The sequence below is a fragment of the Uloborus diversus genome, chromosome 4 (assembly GCF_026930045.1).
Source record: "Uloborus diversus isolate 005 chromosome 4, Udiv.v.3.1, whole genome shotgun sequence".
In the NCBI taxonomy this organism is placed as follows: domain Eukaryota; kingdom Metazoa; phylum Arthropoda; class Arachnida; order Araneae; family Uloboridae; genus Uloborus; species Uloborus diversus.
Genome location: NC_072734.1, coordinates 104,183,134 through 104,209,183, shown reverse-complemented (window position 1 = coordinate 104,209,183; position 26,050 = coordinate 104,183,134). Strand labels below are relative to the sequence as shown.

Genomic DNA, 26,050 nt, shown 5'->3' with positions numbered 1-26,050 from the left:
GCTGCGTTAGATATGTTTTTAGTTTCCAGGCCATGTGTAAAGCATTTGAAAAAGTAACGGTTTTAATGGGAGTTTCGAAATGGCTTTCTGCGTCAGACTCGCTATTCGTTGGTTTCCCTCGCTCGTCAATAACTGCTGATTCCAAGAAAAGTCTTTCTGTTTCGGACAATATAGATGTAACATTTGGAAAACAATCCAATATTTTCAAACTCAAATTAAGAAAAAAAAAATTTCGGCTGTTAAAATGATTCGTTATTTTAAGGTTTATTATTCGCTAAATAAGGGTTTTTGCCTTCATTTTAGTCGGGGGAAAAAAGAAAAATTTGTTTAATCGCGAAATTCGTTAAAGGGGCATTCCACTGTATTTTTGACATTATGTAGAGTCCGTAACGTGAACTTTTTTTTGCCCTAACTTTTAAATTTACTGTTTGATTTGCAAATTATTTTAATTTAAGCTGGTGTGCTGGTAGGAAAAAATCAAAATAAAATAATATGCTAATCAAACAGTAAATTAAAAAGTTATGGCAAAAAAGGTCACGTTACGGACTCGATATAAATGTTAAAAATACCGTGGAATGCCCCTAAATAGAGGTTCGTTAAATCTGTGTCCGACTAATATAGTTTTAACGAAAAGGGGATTAACTTACCTTTTTTGTTCCAGCGGGGTTTCTTTTATTATTTTTTTAAACTAAAGTTTAAATGATTTTTTGTGTGATCCCTGATTTTTTTAATAATGTATACATTCTTTTTATAATTTATTCTTTTTATAATTTTTCTCTTACCTCACAGCAGTTCATGTATGCATTGTTTGGAATTGAAGACCGAGTAATGTTTTGTTTTAATTTTTTTATTTGTCATCATGAAATTACCTTAAAATTTACGTCTCTAAAATAAAACCACTTTTTTTTCGTGCTTTTTCAAAAATTTAGACAGTAATACAATTAAAAATGTTTTTATTTTATTTTATAACTGATTAATTTTTCTTTTCTTTTAGTTTTTTAAGTATAATACTCTGAATGGGCGCATGTTATTCCAAGAAAGCTAGTGGAGGAAATCGTTCTTACTCAACTATTCCAATGGCTTCCACTAAGCTGGATGAAGCTTCTCGATTGGCTCGACCAACTCCTTACACCAGGACTCAAAATGCAAATATTGATTTTGCTTCAAAGAAAGGCATACCTTTATCAACTAAATATAACTCTTTAGGCACAATTGATCAGGGAGATTTAAAAAATATCAAGAATTCCTATCAATCTAATATTCCCAGGTTTAGTACCAGCTTACCAGGCGCATCTGTTTCTACCGAATCTAAAACTGCTGTTTTAAACTGTAATGACAATGAAACTCTCCATGTAGTAAATAATAATGCTGTTGTTAATTCTAGATCTGCATCTAATATTTGTCATACAACTGCTTCTCCTACAAGTAAATTAGTTTCTAAAAGTGACCAGCAAGTGAAACCAAAGAGTATTGGCAGCAAAAGCTGTCCAGATAAGATTGTTAGTCAAGAATCTATTGATGAAAAATCAAGAACTCCCAATAGAATTTCTGGGCTTCCTCGACAGCTTGGAGGAAAATCATCACAAAGTGTCTCGCACATTAGTTCCGACGTTGCTGTACCAAAATATCAGCAGTCCAAATTTGTATCTAGCAGGAATAGCTCTTTGGTACCAAGTCCATTATCTAAAGCTTCTTCTGGTAAAGATTATGAAAGTAAAGATAGTTTGTCTGATTTTGATTCTGGTTTTGGGAATAGCAACATGACTGATAAAAGTAAACCAGAAGACTCTGACACAATAAAAGATATGGAGCAATTAGTTTTAGAAGATTCTTCGCCCACTAATAATGGAGTTGATGCATGCCCGATTAGAGCTTGGAGCAGCACTCCCAAAGTGTCTGCTCAGCAATCAAAGTTAAATTTGAAAGCTCCAAGTTATAAGAGAGAACCAAATGGAAAGTGGAGTCTCGATGAAAAGCATTTTGGTTCAGGAACAGAGCGTGTTGAAGACCCAAAACCATTGTGTAATTCCAATGAGAAAAGTCCAAAAGAAAAACATTCCTTCAAAATGAATGCTTCAGAAAATATATTTTCCACATACGCATCTTACAAAGGCTTATTATCATATCAAAAGAAATCTTTTAAACCGGTTGATCATGCCAGTCCCAGAGAAGCTGTTAACTTTGAAACACCTAGCAGAGCTACTGCTGCATCAAATGGCACAAATGCTTCATGCATTCCAAAAATAAGAAAGACTGCCAACCAAACTGTTAGGAGTAGTGTGTTTTATGTACAGAATGATTATGAGAAACCAAATAATGGTGATGTAAATAAAACAAATCTGAAAACGTCAGAACAATCTCCTGTAAAGCATAGTGATTCTAAACAATCTAGTCTTGATTCAGATGAAAAATCTGATAGCACTGAAAACGGTGTTACGAGTCCTTCATCTGAGGTAGAAAATAGAGAATTTCTAATTGATGATGAAATATCTGATCAACCTGGTTTGACATTTTTCGGTGATCCAAACTCTGAAGAGTCAGATGTCCAGTCTTTAAAACTGGCTGTTAGCGAGCTGCATGCACTGCAGTTAGCTAGCTCATCGAAACGAAGAACTGATAGTGTGGGTAGCTATTCTAGTCGTAAGAGTCGCACAACTGATCATAGAGATAGTCTGATATTAGGTTCTGATTTGGGATCTTCTTGCTCCAGCATTGCATCTGATGATTTGATGTTGGATTATGAAAAAACATTTGATGCTTTTCCTGAAGGGACTGTTAATGAAGGGTTAGTTTTTCTTTAATTCAGTTTTTACCTAAGTTTTATTTTTATTGTACTAATTGACTAAATTTATGACACATTTCTGCTTTTTATTTAGTCTTGCCTCACCAATGAAAAGAATAGAATCAGATAAAGATAAAATTGCACCTTTGCGCACTGAGAAGAAAGTTGATATGGAGGAAAATCATAGGTGAGTCAGTATTCACTGAAAAATAAATGAATAAAATAAAAATAATATTAAATAAAGAGCAAGCACTTGAATTTAAAATGCTAAATGTAGCCAAACTCTGGTTTGGTGGCTGGCTCAGTCACCTAACTGTAGTACTTTATGCCTTTGATTGCCATGTTTTTATGAAAAAAAGAAATTCTTTCACATAATAACTACTATATTTAATTCTTAGCAATACATTCATTCTAATAATTCCAAATGCTTTTCAGAAAAGATTCCAGTTTCTGTGATTACTTAAACCTGTTTTTATGTAGAGACATATCAGTCGGAAAAAAATGCTCCCCCCTCCCTCCTTCCTAAAGTTAAATATATCATTTAAAACATTGGAAATAAATAAAAGCTGTTTCAAATCACTGAATAAATGTCACTGGATAGAAACAGGTTTGAGGATATTTTTTAATGTCAAAGTGTTCAAATTTCTTTTGTTTCTTTTTTAAAACTCTTTCAGTTGAACTTTTCGGTTTCAGTCTTAATTAATAATAAAGCTGAAAGTCTATGTTTCTGAATGTCTGTTATGCGCATAGCACCTAGACCATTCGGCAGATTTTCATGAAATTTGGCACAGAATTTGTTGCATAGTTGTGAGCACCTCGAAGCGATTTTTCGAAAATTCGATTTTGTTCTTTTTCTATTCCAATTTTAAGCCACTATTGGTGGATTTAATTCCTCTGCAGCAATACCGAGCAAATTACCATACCATGGAGGAGTAAGTTACCATAACATGGACGAGCAAATTAGCATAGCATATTGGCGAGAAATTCATCATCCATTATCAGGGGTAGGAGTTGTCCTTAAAATCCTTAAATTTCAAACTTTGTTCTGAAATTCCTAAAATTTTGAGTTTTGTCCTAAAATTTCTAAAATTTTCATTTTTTTATTCCTTACTTCTGCATAAAAATAAAATTTAACATAAAAATGAAACTTTTCATTATAATTTGACTGTGTTTTAGGATAAAATAAACTTCATAGACCCTAAGAAATTTTCTCTAAAAAAGAGAGAAAAACCTATGCTGTGTGCTGCTTTTTTTCTGAAGAGGGAGGGCTGGGGGAGGGGATGCAGTAAACCAGAACATACGCTTAATATAAAGCTATTTGTTTTGTCTATACTTTGTAAGTTTTGCAGTCATTCCTCTTCTGCAAAACAGATGTAAAAATAAAATTATGAAGAAAATAAAAATAGCTGTGCTGCAAATGTTGCAGGAAAAGAATTAGGGGAAAGGAATAAGATCTAATATTTATGATTGTTTCCTCCTTTGAAAAGAAATAAAAAATATGTAAACGTGGGGGGGGGGGATATCTCCCTCAAATTGTAGTTCTGTGGTATGGGGGGGGGGTGAAAGGTATCACAGCTTATTGAAGTAAAATAAATACAATGTGTTGAGTTAGAACTAGAACCCAAGTAAACTTAGTTCAAAAAATGTATTTAGAGCAAAATTAAAGTTTGTTGTCCCCAGGTGGGAAGTAATATTTATTTTTATAGTGCTTATCTTGTGTTGTGCTCTGAGCATTTGCTTATTCTTCCAGTACAAAGAGTCAGTTTGCTTTGTGTTTCTGTTCAGCAAAGTTGAATTATTTCTTGCACACATAGTTTTTTAATTTTGTCACTAACTTTTTGCCTTAAAAATGTAAATAGCATTTTTTTTTTAAATTTTTAACGTGACGGAAAACTAAATTCTCTTCCTTGTGGTTGAAAAAAGACAGAAACGGATGCAAGATCAGACTGTCTCATGCTGATGCGGCAAGACATTAGAAATTGACAAGTAGCTTAAAAAATTTAGCTATATTTTAAATTCCACGTTCTTAGTCTTCTGCTAAAAACGAATTGGTTTTGATGAGGCATTCAAAGCGTTTGTACTAAATTCACTCCAAGATAAAATTCTGAAAATGAAGATTTCTTAGTTTTAGTTGCCATAAAAAAACAATTATTCATTTGCATCTTTGAATGATTTATCTTCAATTTACAGGAATATTTTTGATGATTATGAGATAGCATAAAGTATCAGATTATCTGATAAAAGTTTAGCACAAAATAAATTTTGGTCTTGCACCCTACTTAATTCTCTCCTTATTAAGGATATTTCTTCATCATTCTTTGTAATTCACTTTGATAAAACAACAACAACAGGGCAAATAAAGAAGCAATTGAACATACATTTATCCTACTGGTATATATTTCTACTTCATAATGTATCATTGTGTTGTAGAATAAAAGGTTGAATGCATTCTATTGTAGTTTGCAAGATTGAATTTGTACAAAAATCAAGCTTATAAATTACATTCAAGTTAAAAAAAACTTGATATTTGTTGTCCTAAAAATGTCCTAAAATTTTTGAAATTACCACTCTGACAGGCGAACCAAATGACCTTTTATTTTTCTACTATGGGCAAAGCCCTGTGGATACCGCTAGTTAGTAATATGAGTGGATGAATTTTAACTCAAAATTTAAGTTAAGAATAGCATTATACTGATTAGCACTTTGACCGAGTACAATGCCTAATGGATTGAACTGAGACATTAATGCATTGTAATTTCTTATTAGGAAAAGGCTTCATCGGCGCTCATCTGGTCCTATGTCAAGTGTTGATAAATTAGAATGGCGACAGCGAACAGTTAGCCTTCCTCTTAGACCACCTCGCCAGATGACAGTCAGTGAAAATGATGATGGTAGCCTAAAGTTAGATTCTTCTTCGTATAGATTACTGTGCCAAGATTTAAATGGAGTCAAGACACTCCTTTTGCGGCTGAAGTCTGTCATTCAAGAGGTATATTTTGAGGAATTGTTATGTAATTTGACTCACAAAAACTGAGTGATATTCATGCTCTTCATCATCAGTTTTTTAAAAAATATGATTGTTTCATCATTTTAAAACCTTCTAACATGTGAATATTTAATTTTAGGCAGAAACTATCAATCCCTTTGACCAGGCAAACCCTAAAGTGAGTTTCTTAGAATTATAAATAACATTTCTGTGCCTCTTTAATCTAGACCAATTAGTTCCTTCTATAAACTTATCTTAATACTTTCCTCGCGGATGCTGTAGAACTGTTGTTTGAGGAAAAATATTTTGATTTGTTGTCGATTGTATGATTGGTGTAGGATGTCTAAAATAGATTTTTCTTTTTTTTTTTTGGATAACTTTAAGTGTTCATGTCCACTTTAATTATTAGAAATAAGTAGCAAAAGTCAACACTAAATATAATGTATAAAAGTATAAATATATTAAAACATTGAGTACCTTAACTGCCTGTCCCATTGAATTGGTGCAAGTAAGTTAGCTGAATTTATTTTGATAATACTAGGTGAATGTTTTATCTCTCGTGTAAATAATAAATACAAAAGTATATGTAATATTGTCTCATGCTGAGAATATTTTCAAGGAGGGGATGACTTTGGTAGAAATCTCCTTCCCACCTTGAAATGTTATCTCTGTTTATGTTTTATTCTTTATTCTTTTTTTGCAATCTCATAAAATTAAAATGTTTTGGGACCTGAAGCAACTAAAAAAAAAAAATCTAAGTTGTACTTTCATATTTTATTTGAGACATTTGTTCATACATAGTATTTTCTTTTTTGACATTATTTTTCTATATCTTCTAGAATATATTTTATAAAAGTTTGGTGCACAATGATTTTCCTGCTAGTTTCATGACTCTTCCTAATGACGCCGATACTGAAGTAAAGTCAAATAATGTGGAGCACATTACTCAGGTAAAATTTCTTCAATGCAATTTTTTTAAAACTAGTCCTGGTTTTGAAACTTATGCCATAACAGATCCTTTGATCAATTAAACATCATCTATTATTTTAGGAAAATGCTGATCTGAAAAGGCAGCTAGTGCTCTTGCAGCAACAGTTGGAGGAAAAGGATCATACTATTCATTTACTTCAACAGCAGATGGTAAGAAGACTAGAATTATGTTTCTAATTCCTTTTTTTAGAATGTATTTCTTAAATTAAGATAGGTTTAAAATTGATAGGATGTAGCTCATTTAAACTTATGTTTGTAATGATTATAAATATTTGTAAATTCTAGACATAATCCATCATGGAAAAAAGCTTGTTTGTTGAAGGATCAGGAAGATAACTAGTAGAAAGGGAGCAAAGCTTTCTAAGTTAAAGCTTCAGCCTGGCAAAATCATGAGCTATGATTTGGCATACTGGGCCCATAAAATTTTCTGTTGTCTCATTTAATTTCATTTTCAATCTCAATTATATCTGTAAATGTTAGTTTCTTTACCAATGATCTGTGGTGTGACTCATATGCTACAGTTGATGACTTCCAAGATTTTGTTTGTTTTCATTTTTTTCCCATCATGAACCTTATTTTCCAATTCAGAGGTCATAGGAGTGAGGCCGATGCTCTGGTTTTAAACCGAGAAATAAGTTTAAAAATTGAAAAAAAAAAAAAAACCCCCAGAAAGTCCCTCTGCTTGATACACATTTTTATATTTTAAAACTTTTCATCTTTCTAGTCCTTCAGAGGAATGTTAACAGTTAATTTGATGCACTGTTCCCTTCCAAATCAAAATAATGTTTCCTTGTTCATGTATTTCATATGTATTTATAGTGATGATTGTTTTTTTTTTATATAGACTAAATACTTGAATTGTCAAGTGGGCTTTCATAAAGATACTACTTGTATCAATGCTGCAACTCAAACAGAAAGGGTAAGGAAAATTTTTGTTCATTTTTGTGATAGAAGTACTTTTTAATGTTGTGCTAATTTTCGATTCTACAGATCAATATCGAAGTCACCACAATTTTATATTTCACTCAATATAAAATATTTTTGGCAAAGTAAAAAAGCTAAAAAGCTGTTCGCATATAAGTAATCTTTTGTTTAGCCCCTCTTTAATGATATCTGCAATACTCAAAATTCATATCTCTCGAGCTTTACTTTGCTCTTTAAATTCAGCAGCAAAATTGTTAGATTGAAAGAATTGATCCCCCCCCCCCTTTTTTCCCTTTTTTTTTTTTGCTTAGTTATAAGTAGGGCTGGGCTATATTCCGATATACCGTCATATATTGATACATATCTACTGCCGCAATAATGATATTTAGATTTCTATCCTTCCGATATATCATTTGAAAAGAAAATACAGGACTTAATTACGAAGAAATTAAAATGCTGACTTAAAAATACATAATCTTTCGTAGCTCTGTGTGATGGGTGAGTGTTTGAAATTTCAAGATATTTTCTACATTCTTCAAACAGTTATTTAGTTTTTAATTATAATAAAAGGGAAAAATTCACAAGGCCATCGAAGGTAAATGTGGGCTTCTTTGTCAGTTTGATCTCCGGATCCCCTCCCCCTATAAAGTTTTCAAAACTTATACTACTACCATTCAGAGCAGAGGATCCTTCCAAAGACACTCGCTCTCTTTCTAACAAAGCTGACATGGCCTCTCGTGGACCCATAAAAGTGAATGTATATTGGTTAAGAAAGCATCCTAATGCAACAATTAAAAATTAACCAACTGAGGCATCAACTCGATTCATAGTTCAAATTAAACATAAACCATTGATATTGCTCTGAATAAAATGTTTGAGAAAAAGACTGAACATAATTATTTTTATATAAAAAAAATAAAAAACGAAAAAATCCTAATGAAAACTTATGTTGCATATTTATCTCACTAGAGGGAGTGCAACTCATCTTTTTCAGTTCTGAACGTATATAACTTTAATTCCAAAATTAAGAGGAAAAATATTTACGCCCTTCATAACACACAGCATCATTGAAACAGTCTGACAAAATCTCGCTTAGCTGGCAAGCCCGAATAGAACGAAACTGAAAATCCCTAATTTCGCCAGACAAGCGGCACATACGAGTTGACAGAACTTCTGGAACGCATGAGCAAAAATAGGGTTTTTTATGTTCAGCTCTACGCATTAACAGATTTGAAGCCATAATTATTATAATAGCAAAGCGAATCCGAGCATACTTACGGTTTTACGTTACTTTGGTAGTCATTGCAGCTCTTTTGTTTGGTATTTTTTGACTACAGTTTAAGAGTCGTCATCAAATACCGAAATTGAAAAAATAAAGAAATTTTCATATTTGTTTTTCGGTTAAATTGCTTGTGAAATAATGACATTGATGAGATAATTGATTTATGTAATAATATGGATTTTGGATTGGATCTGCTGAAGAAAAATTAATTGCATTTTTAAGATCAATATTAAAATATGTGTATATAGTTTAAAAAAATAGTTTTAAATGTATTACATATTTTAATTAACCAAATAACAATTTTATTAATGCAAATTCACAGTTTACCTCAGATTTTTGCCAAATATGGCTGAGAGGTCCTTTGATCCTCAATAATTCACATTGCGCAGTTTTCATTCACAATTGGAATCCTCCTCCCACCGGGGCTTTCTTTTTACGAATCCACAGTTTTCGTCAGGTCTTTGCCAAATTTGGATCAGCGATTCTATGATGCTTAAGAATTTTTATAGGGAGTTTTTCGCCTACCGATGAGAGAGGGGGAGGGACAAAAACACCCCACGGAAGTTTTCCTTATGCAAATCGAGTTTACGTCAGATTTTTGTAAAAATTTTACAGACAGGTCCTTTGATGCTCAAGAATTCACTTAGGGTAGTTTTTATTCGCAACAGGGACCACCCTCCCTCCCACAGGGGATTTCTTTATACAAATCCATTTTTTGTCAAATCTTTGCCAAATTTGGCACAGTGGTTCTTTGATGCTCAGGAATTGTCCTCGGGTTTTCGCCTGCCTATGAGGAAAGGGGGGAGAGTGTGAATACACCCTACGAGGAGTTTTCTTATGCAAATCCAATTTTCGTCGCATTGCTTTCCAAATATGGCCCAGCGGTCCTTTGATGCTCAGGAATTCACATAAGTTTTTTTTCATCAAAATGGGGTGTATGGGGACCCCTTTGGGATATTTTCACCAGAAAATCCAGAATGATTACGAAAAAATCCGATGTTGTCTAAATTTAAATTTTAAATCATAAAATTGTGTTTTCTATACATTGAAGGGAAATGTTTGTGCTATTTTTCTTCCTTCTTTTTTAAACCTCATTGTTAAACATGTGTCACTAGAAGAAACTTATTTTCGAGGTAGACCGTGCAACGTTGGGTAATGCAGCTAGTGACATATAAATTAAAGGTATATTTCATAATTCTGTGTGCTTAGTGGGTGTATGGTGTGATAGTTTCCAAAATTTATAGCTGCATTCTTTAAAGATTTAATATTAGTATTTTACTTAATGTTACTCAACTAAGAAATAAAAAGTCTTTTAGCAAGAGCTATTAAATGACTAAAAATAAACTATTTAAAACATCAATGCGAAATATAGTTCTAAGTACATTCAAATTATTAAGACTGCTCAAATTGAAAAATTTAAACAAAATATTGAATTGAATATTTAAAACTTTTTCATTGTGAAGCACTTTTGTCATGCATTGAGCTATACCATTTGCACGGCCTCCTCCTCCCTCCCCTCTCCAGGAAAGTTTTGAATTAGAGAAATAATTGTATTTATTATACTTGGAAATGTTTTTTGTTGTTTTTCGATATAATATGCTCTGAACCTTTGCACCCCCCCCCCCCAGGAATATATCGATACATTGAGAATATCGATATTTGGAGAGCACGTACTAAAAGTGTGATATCGCCCAGTCCGAGTTATAACTAATTTGATTTTGATCATCCAAAGTTTTGTTTCTACTATGTGTGGTCTAAAAAAATTAGGGTGTTTTAGTTTTCTTAAAGTTTTAAATTGTTATTTTTAATACAAAATTCGAAGCTTCCTTCATTTCTTGACACTAATTTTGCTTGTCAGATACGTGAAACCTGTGTAAGTTGACCACTTGCGGTGCAGTCCTTTGGTGGTCAACTTAGACAGGTGGTCAACTTATGGAGGGAGTAATGTTTTTTTTTTTTTTGTCATTTCTTGCATCATGTATTCATTTTTTTAATGATTGACACTTACTCTTTCTGTTTAACTCACTTTCATTGTTTAGCATTACTTTGAAACAATATTTTAAAATGTTATTCAAATATTTTTAGAGATTATTTTCCCAAAATGACGTTTAATGTGTCATGCAAATTTAAAATTTCAGTAAATTGATCAAAAAAAAATCTTATTGTTTATGAAAAGTTACTCATTTGATATTAATAATTCCTAAAAATTCATAGCTTCTCAAATTGCAAATTTTTCTCATATACATTTATAACTCCATGATGATCTACTTTTCAACAAAATAACTCCTTATTGAATTTGGCGCACTTACTAGACACTAGTTTTAGAAATTCCATATGTGTCAGCTAATTTTTTCTAGCTTTCTCCCTTTTCAATTAGTTTCAATATTTCATACTTTTTATCAATCTCAAGTTCAACTAACTTTCTTTTTGAAGCCATTTTATGTAAAACTATAACACAAAGAGCAACAAGCTGGACTCTCATAGTTTAAAAAAGCAGTTGAGAATGAAAATGTCGTATCTCTTAATCCCTTGCACCAGAAATACTGCAATGCAAGTAACTTTACTCTTTAGCACAATTCCATTGTTGTCACAAAATTTTACAACTGGAAAAAAAATACTTTGTACTTTTCTATTGACACATGTTTTCATAAAGAAAAACAAGTTTGGGGAATAAAAGGGTTCTTAAGAGTCATTTTTTTTAAAGCTGGACAAAGTGAATGGGAGCCTGATAGTTGACACCTTCGATTTTCCTGAAACTTTCAGAATATGTTGCTAGTATTGTGATAAGACAAAGTGTAGCTTCTTTCTTCTCAAATTTGACTTGTTGGCAATTCAGTGGAGGTCAAAGTTTAAGGACGTGAGAAAAAAGAGCTTAATATATGATTCCTTTGCTTCAAAACCAATGAGTGTAAAAAGCCAATTTTTTTTTGTGGATACTACTTGATACTAGGTACATGCTAGCCGAAATATTTTGGTCGCTCATTCATGGCTTTGAGGGCAAAGGTCAATTGAAAATGCTATTTTTTTACTTTTTTTGCCTTGTTTGGGCCCGGATATCTGCTAAAGCCGTGAGTAACCCTCGGAAATAAGTATATACCTAACTACTCATCACAGTATAGTACTAAGAAAAACATGAAATATCATGGGTTACTCTTTGCTTTAGTAGTTAAATGGTCTCAAAGTCGATGATTTTTTAAAAATAGCCAAGTTTAGACGTCAATAACTCTGATCGCGACGCATCAACAATTTTGGGACACAGCTGTAGTTATAGTCCAAGTGGTCTATTTTAAGGTCCAGGTTAGAAACCCATGGCAACTAATAAACTTTTTTAGTTATACGGCCTCAAAGTTGAAAATTTGAGCTATAATTTCTTTTTTTTTTCTCAATTACTCTATGATTGGTGAGTTAGTTACTTAGAAAAACATCTGTAATTACATTCAAAGTGATATAGTTTTAGACTCAGGCCAGAAAACTTTGGGATCTAATCATCTTGCTTAATTAAACGATCTCATAAAAATGATAATTTTAACATAAAGTGTCAAGTTTCAACTAAGCTAATCCACGAAAACAAGACTTTCAGACACAGCTGTAATTGTGCTCCAAGTGATGTAGTTTTAGAATCTGCTTCATACCCACGACACTTTTAAAATTTCAAAGAAATATATTTTTAATTCGAACTTTTACTTGTTCAATATAGTTAATAGCACGTGTTGAGTTTTCTCCCTTTTCAAAATGTATTTCTGAATTTTTTTAAAGTTTCGTACTTTATTTTATAGATGGCAGCATTAAATTATATGTAAAACCTATAAAACCGGATAGTAGTGGCTGATATTCGTTCTGTACAACAAAACAATGCCAAAATAGATGCCTTTGAAAAGTTAAATGACACTACTAGTCTATGGATCCGAGACTGGGCACAGAAAGTTCTTCCCATAAAATACCGTGAAGGTCAAGCAGATTATTTTGGCAAGAAAGGGATCTCTGTGCATGTTGATGTGTTTTTTAAAAAATCAAAAGCATGTTTACAAAAGTCAGTTTACTTCACTATATTATTCCGTTGCGAACAAGATGTTGTTGACACGCTGTCAGTTGCCGATGTTGTTTTGAAGCAGTATCGTCAAGATTTTCCAAGTGTGGTGAATATGTATGCGAAATCAGATAACGCTGGTTGTTATACTGGGAATGGTTACGTTGAAACAGCGTATAACATTTGTAAGAACTACGGTATTGTTCTCGTCCGCCATGATTATAATGAACCTCAAAAAGGAAAAAATCAGGCTGATCGGGAGAGTGCGGTGGCAAAACGGTACTTACAAGCATACGTAAACAGTGGTCACGACATAGTAACTGCTGAAGATGTAAAAAATGGCATTTTGTACCAGAGAGGGGTCCTGGAGGGGTTTTTGTCCAGAAATTGAATGCAGTGATGCATTTTTTGATAGTATTGAATTGGAAGAACATATAGCTTCAGGAAAACACAAATACATTCAAACTAAAACCTCCTTAGACAATGTGAGAAAATTGTATGCAGAAAAAATGAAAGCTTCTTGCTCTGTAACCCGTACAATAGCCGAAACTCAAATCCCACCATTATCTACTCGCAAAATAATGACTAAGAAGCTGTATGAAAAAATATTCTTTGATGAAACTGGATGGGCATTACCAGTTAGAAAATTTTCAAAATTTAGCGATAAGCAGAAGAATTTTATGCGTCAGCTGTTTTTGGAAGGAGAGAAGACTTCCATAAAAATTACTCCCGAAAAAGCGGCAAAAGAAATGAAAGAAAAAAGAAATCAAAAGGGAGAAAAACTATTTTCGCCTGATGAGTATCTGACAACTCAACAAATTAGGAGCATGTTCTATCGCATGGCGTCTAAGATGAAAAAAGGAAAACTTGTGGAACATGATCAGACTCTTGAAGACAATGAGCAAGTAAGTTACTATACATAATGCATTCGCATTGAAAATTTAAAAATCTAAGGTTTCCTTTCGCTTAATAGAATCGAATTTTTTTTTTAAATAATTGATTAGATAAATATAAGGAAAACTTATTAGCTGATAATAGCTTTTTTTTATAATGGTAACCTTTAAATTTGAGTGTCTCTATCTTGTTAAACTTAAGTGTGCTTTCCCTAGGAAGAAGATAGAAATGAAGTAAGATCAATTCTCCAAGAGATAAGGGCATTGGAGCTATAGGAAAGCCACCTTCATAAGTTTCAAATGTAAATTTTTCTCCATGCAACTCTAAACCTCGGGTCTGCAAGAGCAAATCTGTGCTGTATTTTGAGTTATATTTTGCCTTTTAAGTTTAGTAAAAAAAAATATTTATTTACTTTCAATTGTTTATTATTCATGTATGCAAATTTCTACTGTACTTACTTTATTGTGCAATTGAAATCCTATTTATAAAATACAGCATTGACTTATTTTGATTATAACATCAAGAGTGACATTAAGAAATAGGAAAATTGATCGTTTTGCGCAAATGAAGAGTGAAAAAAAAAGGTTGTATTTGCAAAAAAAATTAACTAGTCCCATGGGTATATAATCTGGGTCAAAAACTGAATGCTGGGGATTGAAGCTGTAATTACAGCTGCGTCTCAAAATTTTGACTCGTGGATTAGCGTAGTTGAAACTTGACATTTTATGGGTAAATTATCATTTTTGAAACCGTTTCATTAAGCAAGATGATTAAATCTCATGGTTTTCTCACCTGAGTCTAAAACTGCATCACTTAGGGTATGATTACAACTGTTTCTCGAAGTTACTAACTCATCAGTCATAGAGTAATTGAAAAAAAATAAGTTGAAATTATAGATCAAATTTTCAACTTTGAGACCGTGTAACTAAAAAAGTTTATTAGTTGCCATGGGTTTCTAACCTGGACCTTAACATAGACCACTTCGACTATAACTACAGCTGTGTCCCAAAGTTGTTGATGCATCGCGATCAGAGTTATTGACGTCTAAACTTGGCTATTTTTAAAAAATCATCGACTTTGAGACCGTTTAACTGCTAAAGCAAACGGTAACCCATGCTATTTCATGTTTTTCTTAGTACTGTACTGTGCTGAGTAATTAGGTATATACTTATTTTCGAGGGTTACTCACGGTTTTAGCAGATATCCGGGCTCAAACAGGGCAAAAAAAGTTTAAAAAATAGCATTTTCAATTGACCTTTACCCTCAAAGCCATGAATGAGCGACCAAAATATTTCGGCTAGCATGTACCTAGTATCAAGTAGTATCCACATAAAAAAAATTGGCTTGCTACACCCATTGGTTTTGAAGCAAAGCAATCATATATTAAGCTCTTTTTTCTCACGTTCTTAAACTTTGACCTCTACTCAAGGGCAAACAAATCAGTTTTTAAAAAAAATAAACTTCACTTTTTCTTATCATAGTACCACTAACACATCCTGAAATTTTCACGAAAATCGAAGACATCAACTATCAAAAGTGTCCAAGCTTAAAAAAAATGACTCTTAATAGTTTTCCCATGTGGTTAAACTCAAAAGGAGGTTTAGTTATGCTACTGTTTCATTTAGTTAGTAAAACGCTGGTCTGGTATCAAAAATGTTCTTGGAAAGCTATAAAAAAAATAATAAAATAAAACAATTTGCTAAGTAAAATTTAAAAAAATAAACTAAGTGGTCAACTTACAAAGGGTTTTTTACAATGCTCCAAACCAAATTTGGTGTTCATTAGTGGTCAAGATAGACAGGTGGTCAAGTTACAGAGGTTTTCCTTCATTATATAACATAGGACTAATTCCGTTCCTGACAAAAGCGGTCAACATAGACAGGTGGTCAACTTACAAAGGTGGTCAACTTTACAGGTTTTACTGTATTTATATTTTTAAATGAAACTTTTATTATTAAGGAAAGTAAGATCATGAGTGCTCATAACATACCATGAACATTGTTTTTTTTTTCTTTCTTTAAAGAGGGGGGAAAAAATGCTGTTAAAGTATGAGGTAAATAAATACCTACAGTTAATGCCCAATTATCCACCAGCAGATTATCTGCGAGTCATTTAAAAATCGGGAGCATGTGTTTTTGCAGTAAAAAGCAAAAACCAAAGGCTGTTTTTTTTGGTTGAAAAACTTTTAACTTTTTTTAAAATTTTTTTTAAATGTATTTGTTTTCTTCATTGTACATACACCTGTTCTTTATTGATGTTAAGTTTTGTTGTGCAAAAGTATTAAATATTTTTACTGTACTGTACATATTTTAACTGTTTGAAGAAAGTATACACAGCTACTTTTTTTGAGGAAGGACAATTATTACCTTATTTGTCTCTCATTTTAGCGGTTTATCCGCAATTTTTATTATCCGCGACACTGGTGCCACCCAATTCCGCAAATAATCGGGAGTTTATTGTATGTGCTAAAATGTAAAAGCATAATCAAAACCATTAAAAAAAGAAGTTTTCCAGATATTGCAGGCACATGTTTTGAAATTAGCTCATTTCTTTTTGCAGTGCTTCTTAAATCTGTACCTCAGAGCCAGAGGAATGTAAGTCACATTGTGATAATTTTACAGTAGAGAGGGAAAAAAAAATTTCTGGCCCATGCAAAAGATGGGATGTAGGCTCTTTTAACTCCATAAAAAAATTGAAAAGGATTTTTTTAAAGAATTATTTTCGCATGGCTTGATGCAGAATAGACTTCTACATACAATGCACTAATAAACAGAAAATCGCAATTTTCGGACTTACATCCTTCTGGCTCTGAGGTACAGAAATGTTGTCGAGTATACTTATGGCTCATGATACTCTGTCCATGGAAAAGGTAGGCGGAAAGTAAACAAACAAGTTGCCAGAGCGTTTTCCACTTTTAGCAAGAAAAAATTAACCAATACTATTTACATTTGCCATCTGTTCATGTTGCCTCTGTTGCGCCAATTTGTTCATGTCCAAGCTAAAGACGAAATAAACATTGTCGAATGGTGCATTTCTTTGTTTGCACTCCAGTGAATGTACTATATATATTTTAGTTATTTGCAAAGTTCGTGATTTTTTAATTTTTTTTAAATCAAAAAAGTGTTTTTGGTTTTAATCGGATTTTTTTTATTTAAATCAGATTTTTTTTTTTAAATCTTCTAAAATGTGTAGCAGTTAATTACTTTATTCTTATTAACATAATCTATTTCATACAAAAGATGACTCCCTACCGCTTACTTTTAAAACTAAGATAAGGTCTCTAACTAATCAACACATTTTTAAAATTTATAAATACATTATAATACTTAGATATGAAGTGATTTTTTTTAATGCTTTGCTTAAAGATAAGGTTTCCATCATCATGTATGCTTTAGTGTAAAAGAATATTTTGAGCAATTACTTTTCTTAGCTAATATATTAGTGATGGTGTATAAGAAAAACTGGAAATTCTTATTTGGTTAGGTACTGAATTGAACTGTGGAGTAAAATCAAATTGCAAGAGTGAAAATCTGTTTCACACACAGAAAGGGGGATTTATGTAGTTTTGCCTATTGAAGTTTAGATAGTATAAATGCAGTCTTGTTAAATAAGTAGTAGTAGATCAACACATTCTAGAAAGGCAAAATTAATTTCTAAAAATAAAATAAACTGATTTTAATTAATGATTTTGTTAAAAAATCATTTGATTCAAATCAATTTTTTTTTAATCATTTGATTTAAATCGTGATTTTAATCATGAGGTTCTCAATCAAGCTGATTTAAATCAACGAACCCTAGTTATTTTTGATGTATTTGAATTGCTTTTAACACTTATCAAGCTTTAGTTACAATTTTGATACGAGATGTGAGAGAAGACAATAATCAGTAGAAGTTTTTGCTGTGCTATATTAAACAGTTTAAAGTTTTGGAGGATAAGAAAATATTAATTGGTATTGATTTTATTTGTTTAAACTTATTCTGTTGTTAGTTTCTTTTTTTTTCTTTCCTTTTATGGGTTTGATCTATTCTAGGGCAAATCACTTCCTGGATCCTTATCATCAAGTTCGTCATCTGCTGATGATTCAATCGAAACTCTAGTTAGGTAGGTTTTGTTTTGTGTAATCACATGTTATAAAGTCCTAGATTATATTTTATAATCAATTCTCTATATGTAAATAAATGTAACATTTGTGTTTCTGAAAATATAATTTAACACATCCATTGTGTCAACATCCATTTTTTGTGATTTTTGATATTGAGTTTAATTAACAGTTTAATAACTTTGTTAAGAGTTTATTGCTATATTTAATGTAATTTGATAAAATATTAATTTTTGAATACTGTTATTTGGAAGACAGAATAACAAAATGCTGAGTGCTGAGAAACTAATTTTAATGTTACTGTAATGATAATACATGTATTTTAGTTTTCGTTCTCTTGATCTTTTATTTGGAAACAACATTGTATTATACTCTTACTCAGAGACATCTTTTACGCCTCTACAAGCATACATTTCGTGTATTGAAAATTAGAAGTATGTCTCAAAAATCCAATCAAACATCCTTTCACACTTTTGCATTTTTTCAAATTTTGAAAAAACGGCAATAGGGAGTTTTTTAAATATTACATATGTTGAATGTTTCATCTTTTTAAACACAAAATATGTAAAATTCTAAATTTTAAAAGTAAAATTAGTATTTTGTAGTAAGTTACCCTTAAGCCAGGACTAAGGCAGAAATACTTAAAATACACCACCAGCTCAGTTATTCCATCCGAGGACTGCAGTTTCGTGCTTTTTAGCACTCATCAGCCCGGAATAGGAATCACATGAGTTGGAGGCGAAAAACCTCTTATAGGAGCCAAGAGAGCCAAACAAACTGGTAGCTAATGTAGAATTAGCACACCAGATGAGTGACCGCAGCAATGGTGCGATTCAACTCAAAGATAGATGGCAAAGCATGGTATTTTGTAGTAAGTTACCGCCCTTAAGCCAGGGCTAAGGCAGAAATACTTAAAATACATCACCAGCTCAGTTATTCCATGACTGCAGTAGAGGTTTCCTATAAGCAGTGTTCGCGCTCAACTATCCGTTACCTGGGTCCCAGGACCCATTAATGAAATAGATTTGGGTCCTTTGGTGGAAAAAATGAGTCCCTTAAATTTTAAACAGAAAATCTTATTGTGTAAATGAATAATATAAAAATATTTATACTTGGGGGGGGGGGAGGCATGAAATAAAATAAATTTGTTATTTTTGCCCTAAGTTTTTGTGATTTTATCATTGTAAAATTATTTTCAAATAATACACTTGCAAGACTTAGTTATGTGAGAAACTATTTGGTCAGTTACAATGAGATTAACTCAAAATTTACTTTAAAAATGGGTTTTACCATAAAATATAAAACAAGTGCCTCTGATTGATCAAGCAAAAAGCACTCCCTTAACCTTTGTTTTCCTGGAAATTTTTCTTAGCGAAAAAAGCAAACAGACCCCCCCCCTTCCCAATTATCATTGGCAATTAGATAATAATAATAATAAATCGCAAGCAAATGAACCCAACCCAAAAATCGCGATCGCAAAAACGAAACATTTTCTCATATGAGTGTGAAAATTGCTCATTTGCAATCTTAAATCAGTATATTTGACTTTATTTTGACTCGTTCAAAATATCTGTTTTAGTTTTTATTCTATTTTTAAAATCGCGCCATTAATACCCGACTTTTGCAAGTCCAAATAAAAATAACCCATCAGAAAGAGATGAATTATTAGAGAAAGAACAAGGTTAAAGTGCTTTTGTATAAAATTCAAGTATTCATAAGCAATTTAACAAGAAAAATGTAAAGTTCCGAACTCTTTGTGTTTAGCGCGATCTGGAAAATGTTCGCCATTTTTTTTCTCCTCTCTTTTTACTGGGGATGTGAAGTGATGATTTTCAAAAGTAATTCTGGTTACATAAATGCCAAATTGCAATATTTTTACTGTACAATTGTCTTGTATTAATCCTGAAGATTGCATTAAAAACCTCTCTTATTTTTAGTCTTCATTTCTGTTTTTAGGAATTTCCTCAAGATAAAAGTTGAGGGAAAGCTTATTCTTAGAATACAGTACAATGGGCTACTTGTGAACTTGCTCCCTGAGCTCTGCCCAGGAGATCACTGTAAGCTCCAGTCTTATCACTAAAATTCCATTGACTGGTCCACAATTGGGGTGTGTTTGAATAGCTGATAAACAGATAGGGTCATTTTAGTCCTTTTCTGTTGATTCTCCTGGTCATTTTGAAGCTTAAAAGCATTTACTAAATAGATCTTTAGCATTTTCTCCCTTTTTTTTCTGGTTCTTATCTTTTGGGTTTTCTGGGTCCCTGGGGCCTGATTTTTCGCGGAAGTTGCGTCCCTTTCCCGTGAATTTGCGTAAAAAAACCGCTATAGCGCGTAAACGCGAACCCTGCTATAAGAGGTTTTTCGCCTCCAGCTCATGCGATTCCTATTCCGGGCTGATGAGTGCTAAAAAGCACGAAACTGCAGTCCTCGGATGGAATAACTGAGCTGGTGGTGTATTTTAAGTAAAATTGGTATTACTCTTCTTTTCCTGTCCTCGTCTATTTCATCCTTCGAGAGTTAGTCCTTTGTGTAATCAAGCATTTTTATGGTCTTCACTGTAAACATTTAATTCACTCCTCCAAAATGAATTCCACTCCTCTAAAAAACATCAATGTGTATTTTCATTAAATTGGAAAAAAAGAAACCCTACTAGTTATATCTGCTTTTACTGAGTTTTGGAGAATAAGCTTTCAATGCCATCTTATGTTTATGCATTATGAATGATGTTTTTGTTATTTATTTTTAAATAGAGACATTATTATGTAGATAGGCTTCAAAGTTTTTAAAATTTTCATATTTCATCAAAATTTTGGATTTTAACCATAGTTATAGACAAACAAATGAAAATTTAAATAGAATAATTTTTATGCATATTATATTTTATTTGGCATAGCTATCACAATTGAGTACATTAGAAATTGCATCATTTGTCATTAACTCCACGATTACCTTTTCTGTTATCTAATCTTAGCTCCATCAATGTTTATATCTGATGTACAGGGTGACGAGAAATAACTTAGACACGCATAATATATCATAACTTCAATGCTAATGAAAATATTCTGACCAAAAACTTCAAAATAAATATAAATTGATTATTTCGTCCAATATATTTACACATTTTCAAAGTGGCTACCTTTGACCTCAATACAGAGCTTTAAAAGTGTGACAAAATTTTCGGCTATGAGCCGCAACTAAATTATCGGTATTTTATCCCATTCCTTGCATAAGGATTTATTTAGGGATACCAAAGTTTTTATGAGGTTTAGCAGTTAGCACACATCCTTGTCCCCAAGACCTTCTCGCCTTGTTGAACGGTGTCAACGACCCCAATCTAGTTGTTTGGTGTGATATGTGCTAGAGGAAAAATATCACTTGTTGTTGTTGATCAGGGGATAAAATTAGTCAAGAAACATATCGCAAACGCGTTTTGCAAAATGTTGTCTTACCTTGTCCTAAAAACTCTTTGGAAACAAAAGATGGACCTTCCAACAGGATTCCACATCTTCACACAGAGCTAAAGCGCTCAAGATTGGTACAAGACACATTTTCCGAACTTCATGGGAGTTCAAGAATGGCCATCGTATTTTCCAGATTTGAATCAATGTATTATTCTGTTTGGTCCATCTTTGAGACTAGGATGTGTGCTAAACCTCATAAAACTTTGGCATTCCAAAAGAAATCCTTATGCAAGGCATGTGATCAACAGTCAGTAAATGAGTTGCGGCCCAGAGCTGAAAATTTTGTGACACATTTAAAGCTCTGTATTAATCCTAGAGGTAGCCACTTACAATATTTGTAAATGTATTAGACAAAATAATGTATTCATATTTATTTTGAAGTTGGTTGTAATATTATCATTAGCATTTAAGTTATGGTGTATTTTGTGTGTCTAAGTTATTTCTTGTCACCCTGTATAAACAAAAAACTAACTTATCTTTATCACACAGTAAAAACTTCTTGCATTTAAAATGTAACTACAAGAAGTTTTCAAATATTTGTTCTGTAAAAAAATGCGTTACAAACAATACCATGCTTTTTTTTTTTTAAAGTTTGACCTTCACACTAGTTTCCTTTTATTCTTTTATTTACTGCATTTAAGACATATTTCTGTTAATGAAGTTGGATTTATGGAAACTTAAAAGAATCGACAAAATAATTGCATACGTCTGCCATAAATACCAAAGTGCACAGTTCTGGGTTTAAAATTTTCAGTCTATTGTAAGAATAGAATATGATACATATTTTTTAATTCCTAGAATATTAATCTTTTATGCAGTAAACATTTACATTTAGTTCAAAAAAGATTTTTTAAATTAGGATGAGAATTTGAGCAAAATTTAGTGGTATGAAAGAAATATTCATTTATGATTTTTCCCCAATAGAGGATTAACTGCGAGTTCTTACAAGGTGAATAAATGCTTAAACAAAAAGATATAAACGTATCTATTAGATATAATTTTGAATTGCACTAGTTTTTCTTTTTTAAATGAAAAACTGCTACTGCTAACAATTTACCTAATTAGCTCTTATAAATGGTTTTGTTTTATATTTATAATTTAAATCTTTCATACTAAAAACACGTTTGTACTATTTTCCTTTTTATTGAAAAATCTATCCTTATTCATTCTTTTCTTTTTTGGTCAGCTTCAGGATAACTAAGGTATGAATTTGCTTGAATTCTAGTATTTGTAGCGCATCTTTTCCTGCATGTTTCTAATTAACATTTTAAAAGCATAAATATTTATTGCTTCAAACATTGTAATTTTTGCATTATTGGGCCTTTCCACAGAAAACGGTCACACACGTAAAAAAAACACGTAAATCACACATGTATCTGTGTTTTATTAAGTAAAAAATTTTGTCATTCCTTTTAAAATCATTACTTTTTAATGAAATGTCTGAACGATCCTGTGCAGTACAAAATGGTTACTTTTTCGTGGAATGGTCCAATTTAATCATTTAAACTCTTCAACAACTGTGTGCACAGCAAAACATTTTCCTTGTGTTTCATGTTTGAATGTTAAGCTCTTTTGTTAATGCTTTTGTGTAGTAATTCAGTATGCTATGTTGCCTCAGTTGTTTGTTCATAGTTTGCTTTTAGAAGCTTATGTTTTAAACTGGGTATTTTTCTGCCTTTTAATTAAATTAATTTTCCTTTTCATAAAACCAGCTGTTCATAATATGTGTGCTTTAAATATGGGGTCCTAACGCAACTTCTTTCATTGTTTGTCTTTGACAACAAAAATATCTGCTTTTTAGCTATATAACTAATTGAATGACTATCTGAGTAGTTCATTGTCGTCTGCTGAAACAAATAACAGGCAAAGAAAAATCTTCCTTTTTGACCTACTTTAAACTTCCGATTATCTGTGGAAAAATGAACCAGTAACCGCAGATGAGCGAATCCATGCATAATCCGCAAATTGGATAAAAACAAAAGCTAGTGTATGCAGTATTTTGAAAAGATTAATAGCACTGGCATTTATTTTAACTGTAGCTAAAATGATAACTTTTTGAGTACTTTCTTACAAATATCTTGATTATACCCAGTACTACAGGTTAAATAGAACAGTCCCCCCACAAAAACAAAGTATGGTGTACCATAATCATCAGATCCAGTTAAAACAATGAATCTGAAATGACTTTACCGGGACTAATATCTTAAGTGTACAAAATGAAATTTGATGAAAATGAACTTGACAAAAACAGGCATTTTTTTTCGGTCCCCCTCTCTAACTCGTCAAGTTACAAAACGAAACTCTAGAATTTTTAATAGAATGTCTTACACTCAGTTGTTAGTGCACCCATATTCAGCACATTATTTCATATAAACTAATTCCAAAAAAAATTATTAAATTTAAATATTTCAATACTGCTCTGAATGAGCAAAGCTTGATGTTTTGTCAACTTGAACCTAAAACCAAGTAGTGTAGTGGGCTTCTGTATCTGATTGCAAGGTTGCAGATTCTGATGTTAATTCAATGGCAGAGAGTATTCTTGTTAGTTATTTTGCTTTGTAGTTTCTGCTTGTAGTTTGTAGACGTTTGAAGAATTTAAAGTAACTTCATGTCCTCCTTTAATGTTTGTAGTGTGCAGGACGATTTTGAGAAGTCTTTTAGGAAAAACTCTGAAGTAAGTTTCACTTTATTATTGTATTTTTTAAATGCTTCGCAAACTTATTTTACTAGGCTTAGTGAATAAGTTGTTTTACTATAGTTCGGTGTGTTTCTGATTACAGGAACAAGATCTTCTAAAAGAACATTTAAAAGAAGTAGCTCGTCTCTTAGATAATAACAAATCAAGTAGCGAATCAGATTGTTGAGAACAACCCAAGAGTAGCTTTCAAAATATGTGCATATGTGACTTGTTTTATATATTCTTGAATGTAATTTTTATTCATGTACAGTTGAACTTTGACAATTTAAAAGTCAAGTGTTTGCAAAGAAATTTATTTAAAAATATCTTATATATCTGTAAGTTATTTCTGAATTTTTGGGCAAGCATTAACTGTACTTAATAACTCTGAATATAGAGTGTCACATTTATAATACTTTCCATTTTCAAACTTTTTTCTTTTTTTAATTTTAGAAACTTTTTCTTTTTAAATTCATAATGTAACACATTTTTAAATATACTTCATGAATGGACAAAAATTTTGTCCAATATTCCGTTTTCACATCCATATGAATATTTTAAGCTTAATCATTTAAAACATCAAATTTCAGATTATTCATTTGTCATAAACCTTTCTTTTTTAATTACGCCCTCTGTTTAATTTTTTAACGTTTTCAATTTAACAATAACAAAGTGCTGGAACACTGAAAGCTATGATTAGTTTTGTTTTTATTTATTTTATTCTTTTTCATGCTTATTTATGAGTATCTCAATTTATTTCTCTTAACCCTCACTGCTGACCTCTGTACATTTCACCATCTGACATGTTCTCTCAGATGCCTTGTCTGCCAGAAATTTCTTAAACTCTTACTACTGAAACAGTTCGAAATTGGCTCTGCACAGAAGAAAAATTTCAGAGGCCAGCAAGACTGAATAAACTATAGAATATGCAATGCACAGAGAGTAGCACTTAAGGAAAAACTTATGTATGGGGTTAAACTATTATTCTATGCTTTTAAAAATTAATAAAAAATGACAAACGGTTTAGAGCCATACTCATACCTGCTAATTGTTAGATGATAATGTTTTCAAAAACACCTTTATTGCATCACATGTTATTAATGTAATGCATGAAAGAAGTATGTCCATAGATAATGGGAAATGTGAAGCAATAAAAATTATTTGATTTTTAAAGGGTGGAATATGTATACGTAAAACTGCCTAAAATATGCAACTTTAGTGAAAAATAGAAAGGAAAAAAAAAGATTAATAATTTCATCGCCAAGTTTGAAAGAAATCCTGAAAATTTAAGGGAATTGTCACAAAAAAGTAGTAAAATTAATCAGTATTAAATTATCTGAGATTGACTACTTATGAATTCTATTTCATTTCAATCTGATTGGGAACTTATTTCTGGGCAAAATGTTTTGGTTTTAGAAAAAATAATATTCAGCTTCATTCAATATTTCAGTATACAATATTTATTGTACATTGTGTATTCTAAACATTTACTGTGTGGTTTTTATATTTCATTCATTATACATTTTTAACTATTTGCTCATTTTTATGTATATTCACCACATATCAGTTGAGATGAAAACTTTTACATTATCTTTTACGGTTAGCAGTGCTACCAATTCGAAACATTCTCAAGTGGTTGTAACATTTAATGAACTCCTATGCAAATTTGCTAAAAAATGTCTGTGCAAGTTGTCAGTTAGTAATTGTGGAAATATTTCGGACAAACTATCAGAAGTTAATATTGAAATGTGTAATAATGTCACATAGTCTGTAGAATTTAAATTAGTGTACTTGAAATATATTATACTTGCATCTCTTCAATAACATGAGAAGTTTTTATTGTGCCAAAGAGTCATGAGCATTTGAGCAATAAATTGATCATTGCGTTGAAAATTGATAATTATTTCACAAAAAATGCTTCATGCTT

At 31.7% G+C, this 26,050-nt stretch overlaps 1 protein-coding gene across 1 annotated transcript; it reads left to right on the top strand.

Annotated features, from left to right (window-relative positions):
* The first annotated feature begins 994 nt into the window (after positions 1-994).
* Positions 995-25,500, top strand: LOC129221472 (uncharacterized). The gene is made up of 10 exons (XM_054855952.1): positions 995-2,785; positions 2,877-2,969; positions 5,549-5,771; positions 5,908-5,946; positions 6,608-6,718; positions 6,819-6,908; positions 7,603-7,677; positions 17,917-17,987; positions 24,078-24,120; positions 24,227-25,500. Exons 1-10 carry the CDS (start codon positions 1,017-1,019, stop codon positions 24,308-24,310), a joined length of 2,598 nt encoding a protein of 865 aa, XP_054711927.1. The 5' UTR covers positions 995-1,016; the 3' UTR covers positions 24,311-25,500.
* Positions 25,501-26,050: the final 550 nt, after the last annotated feature.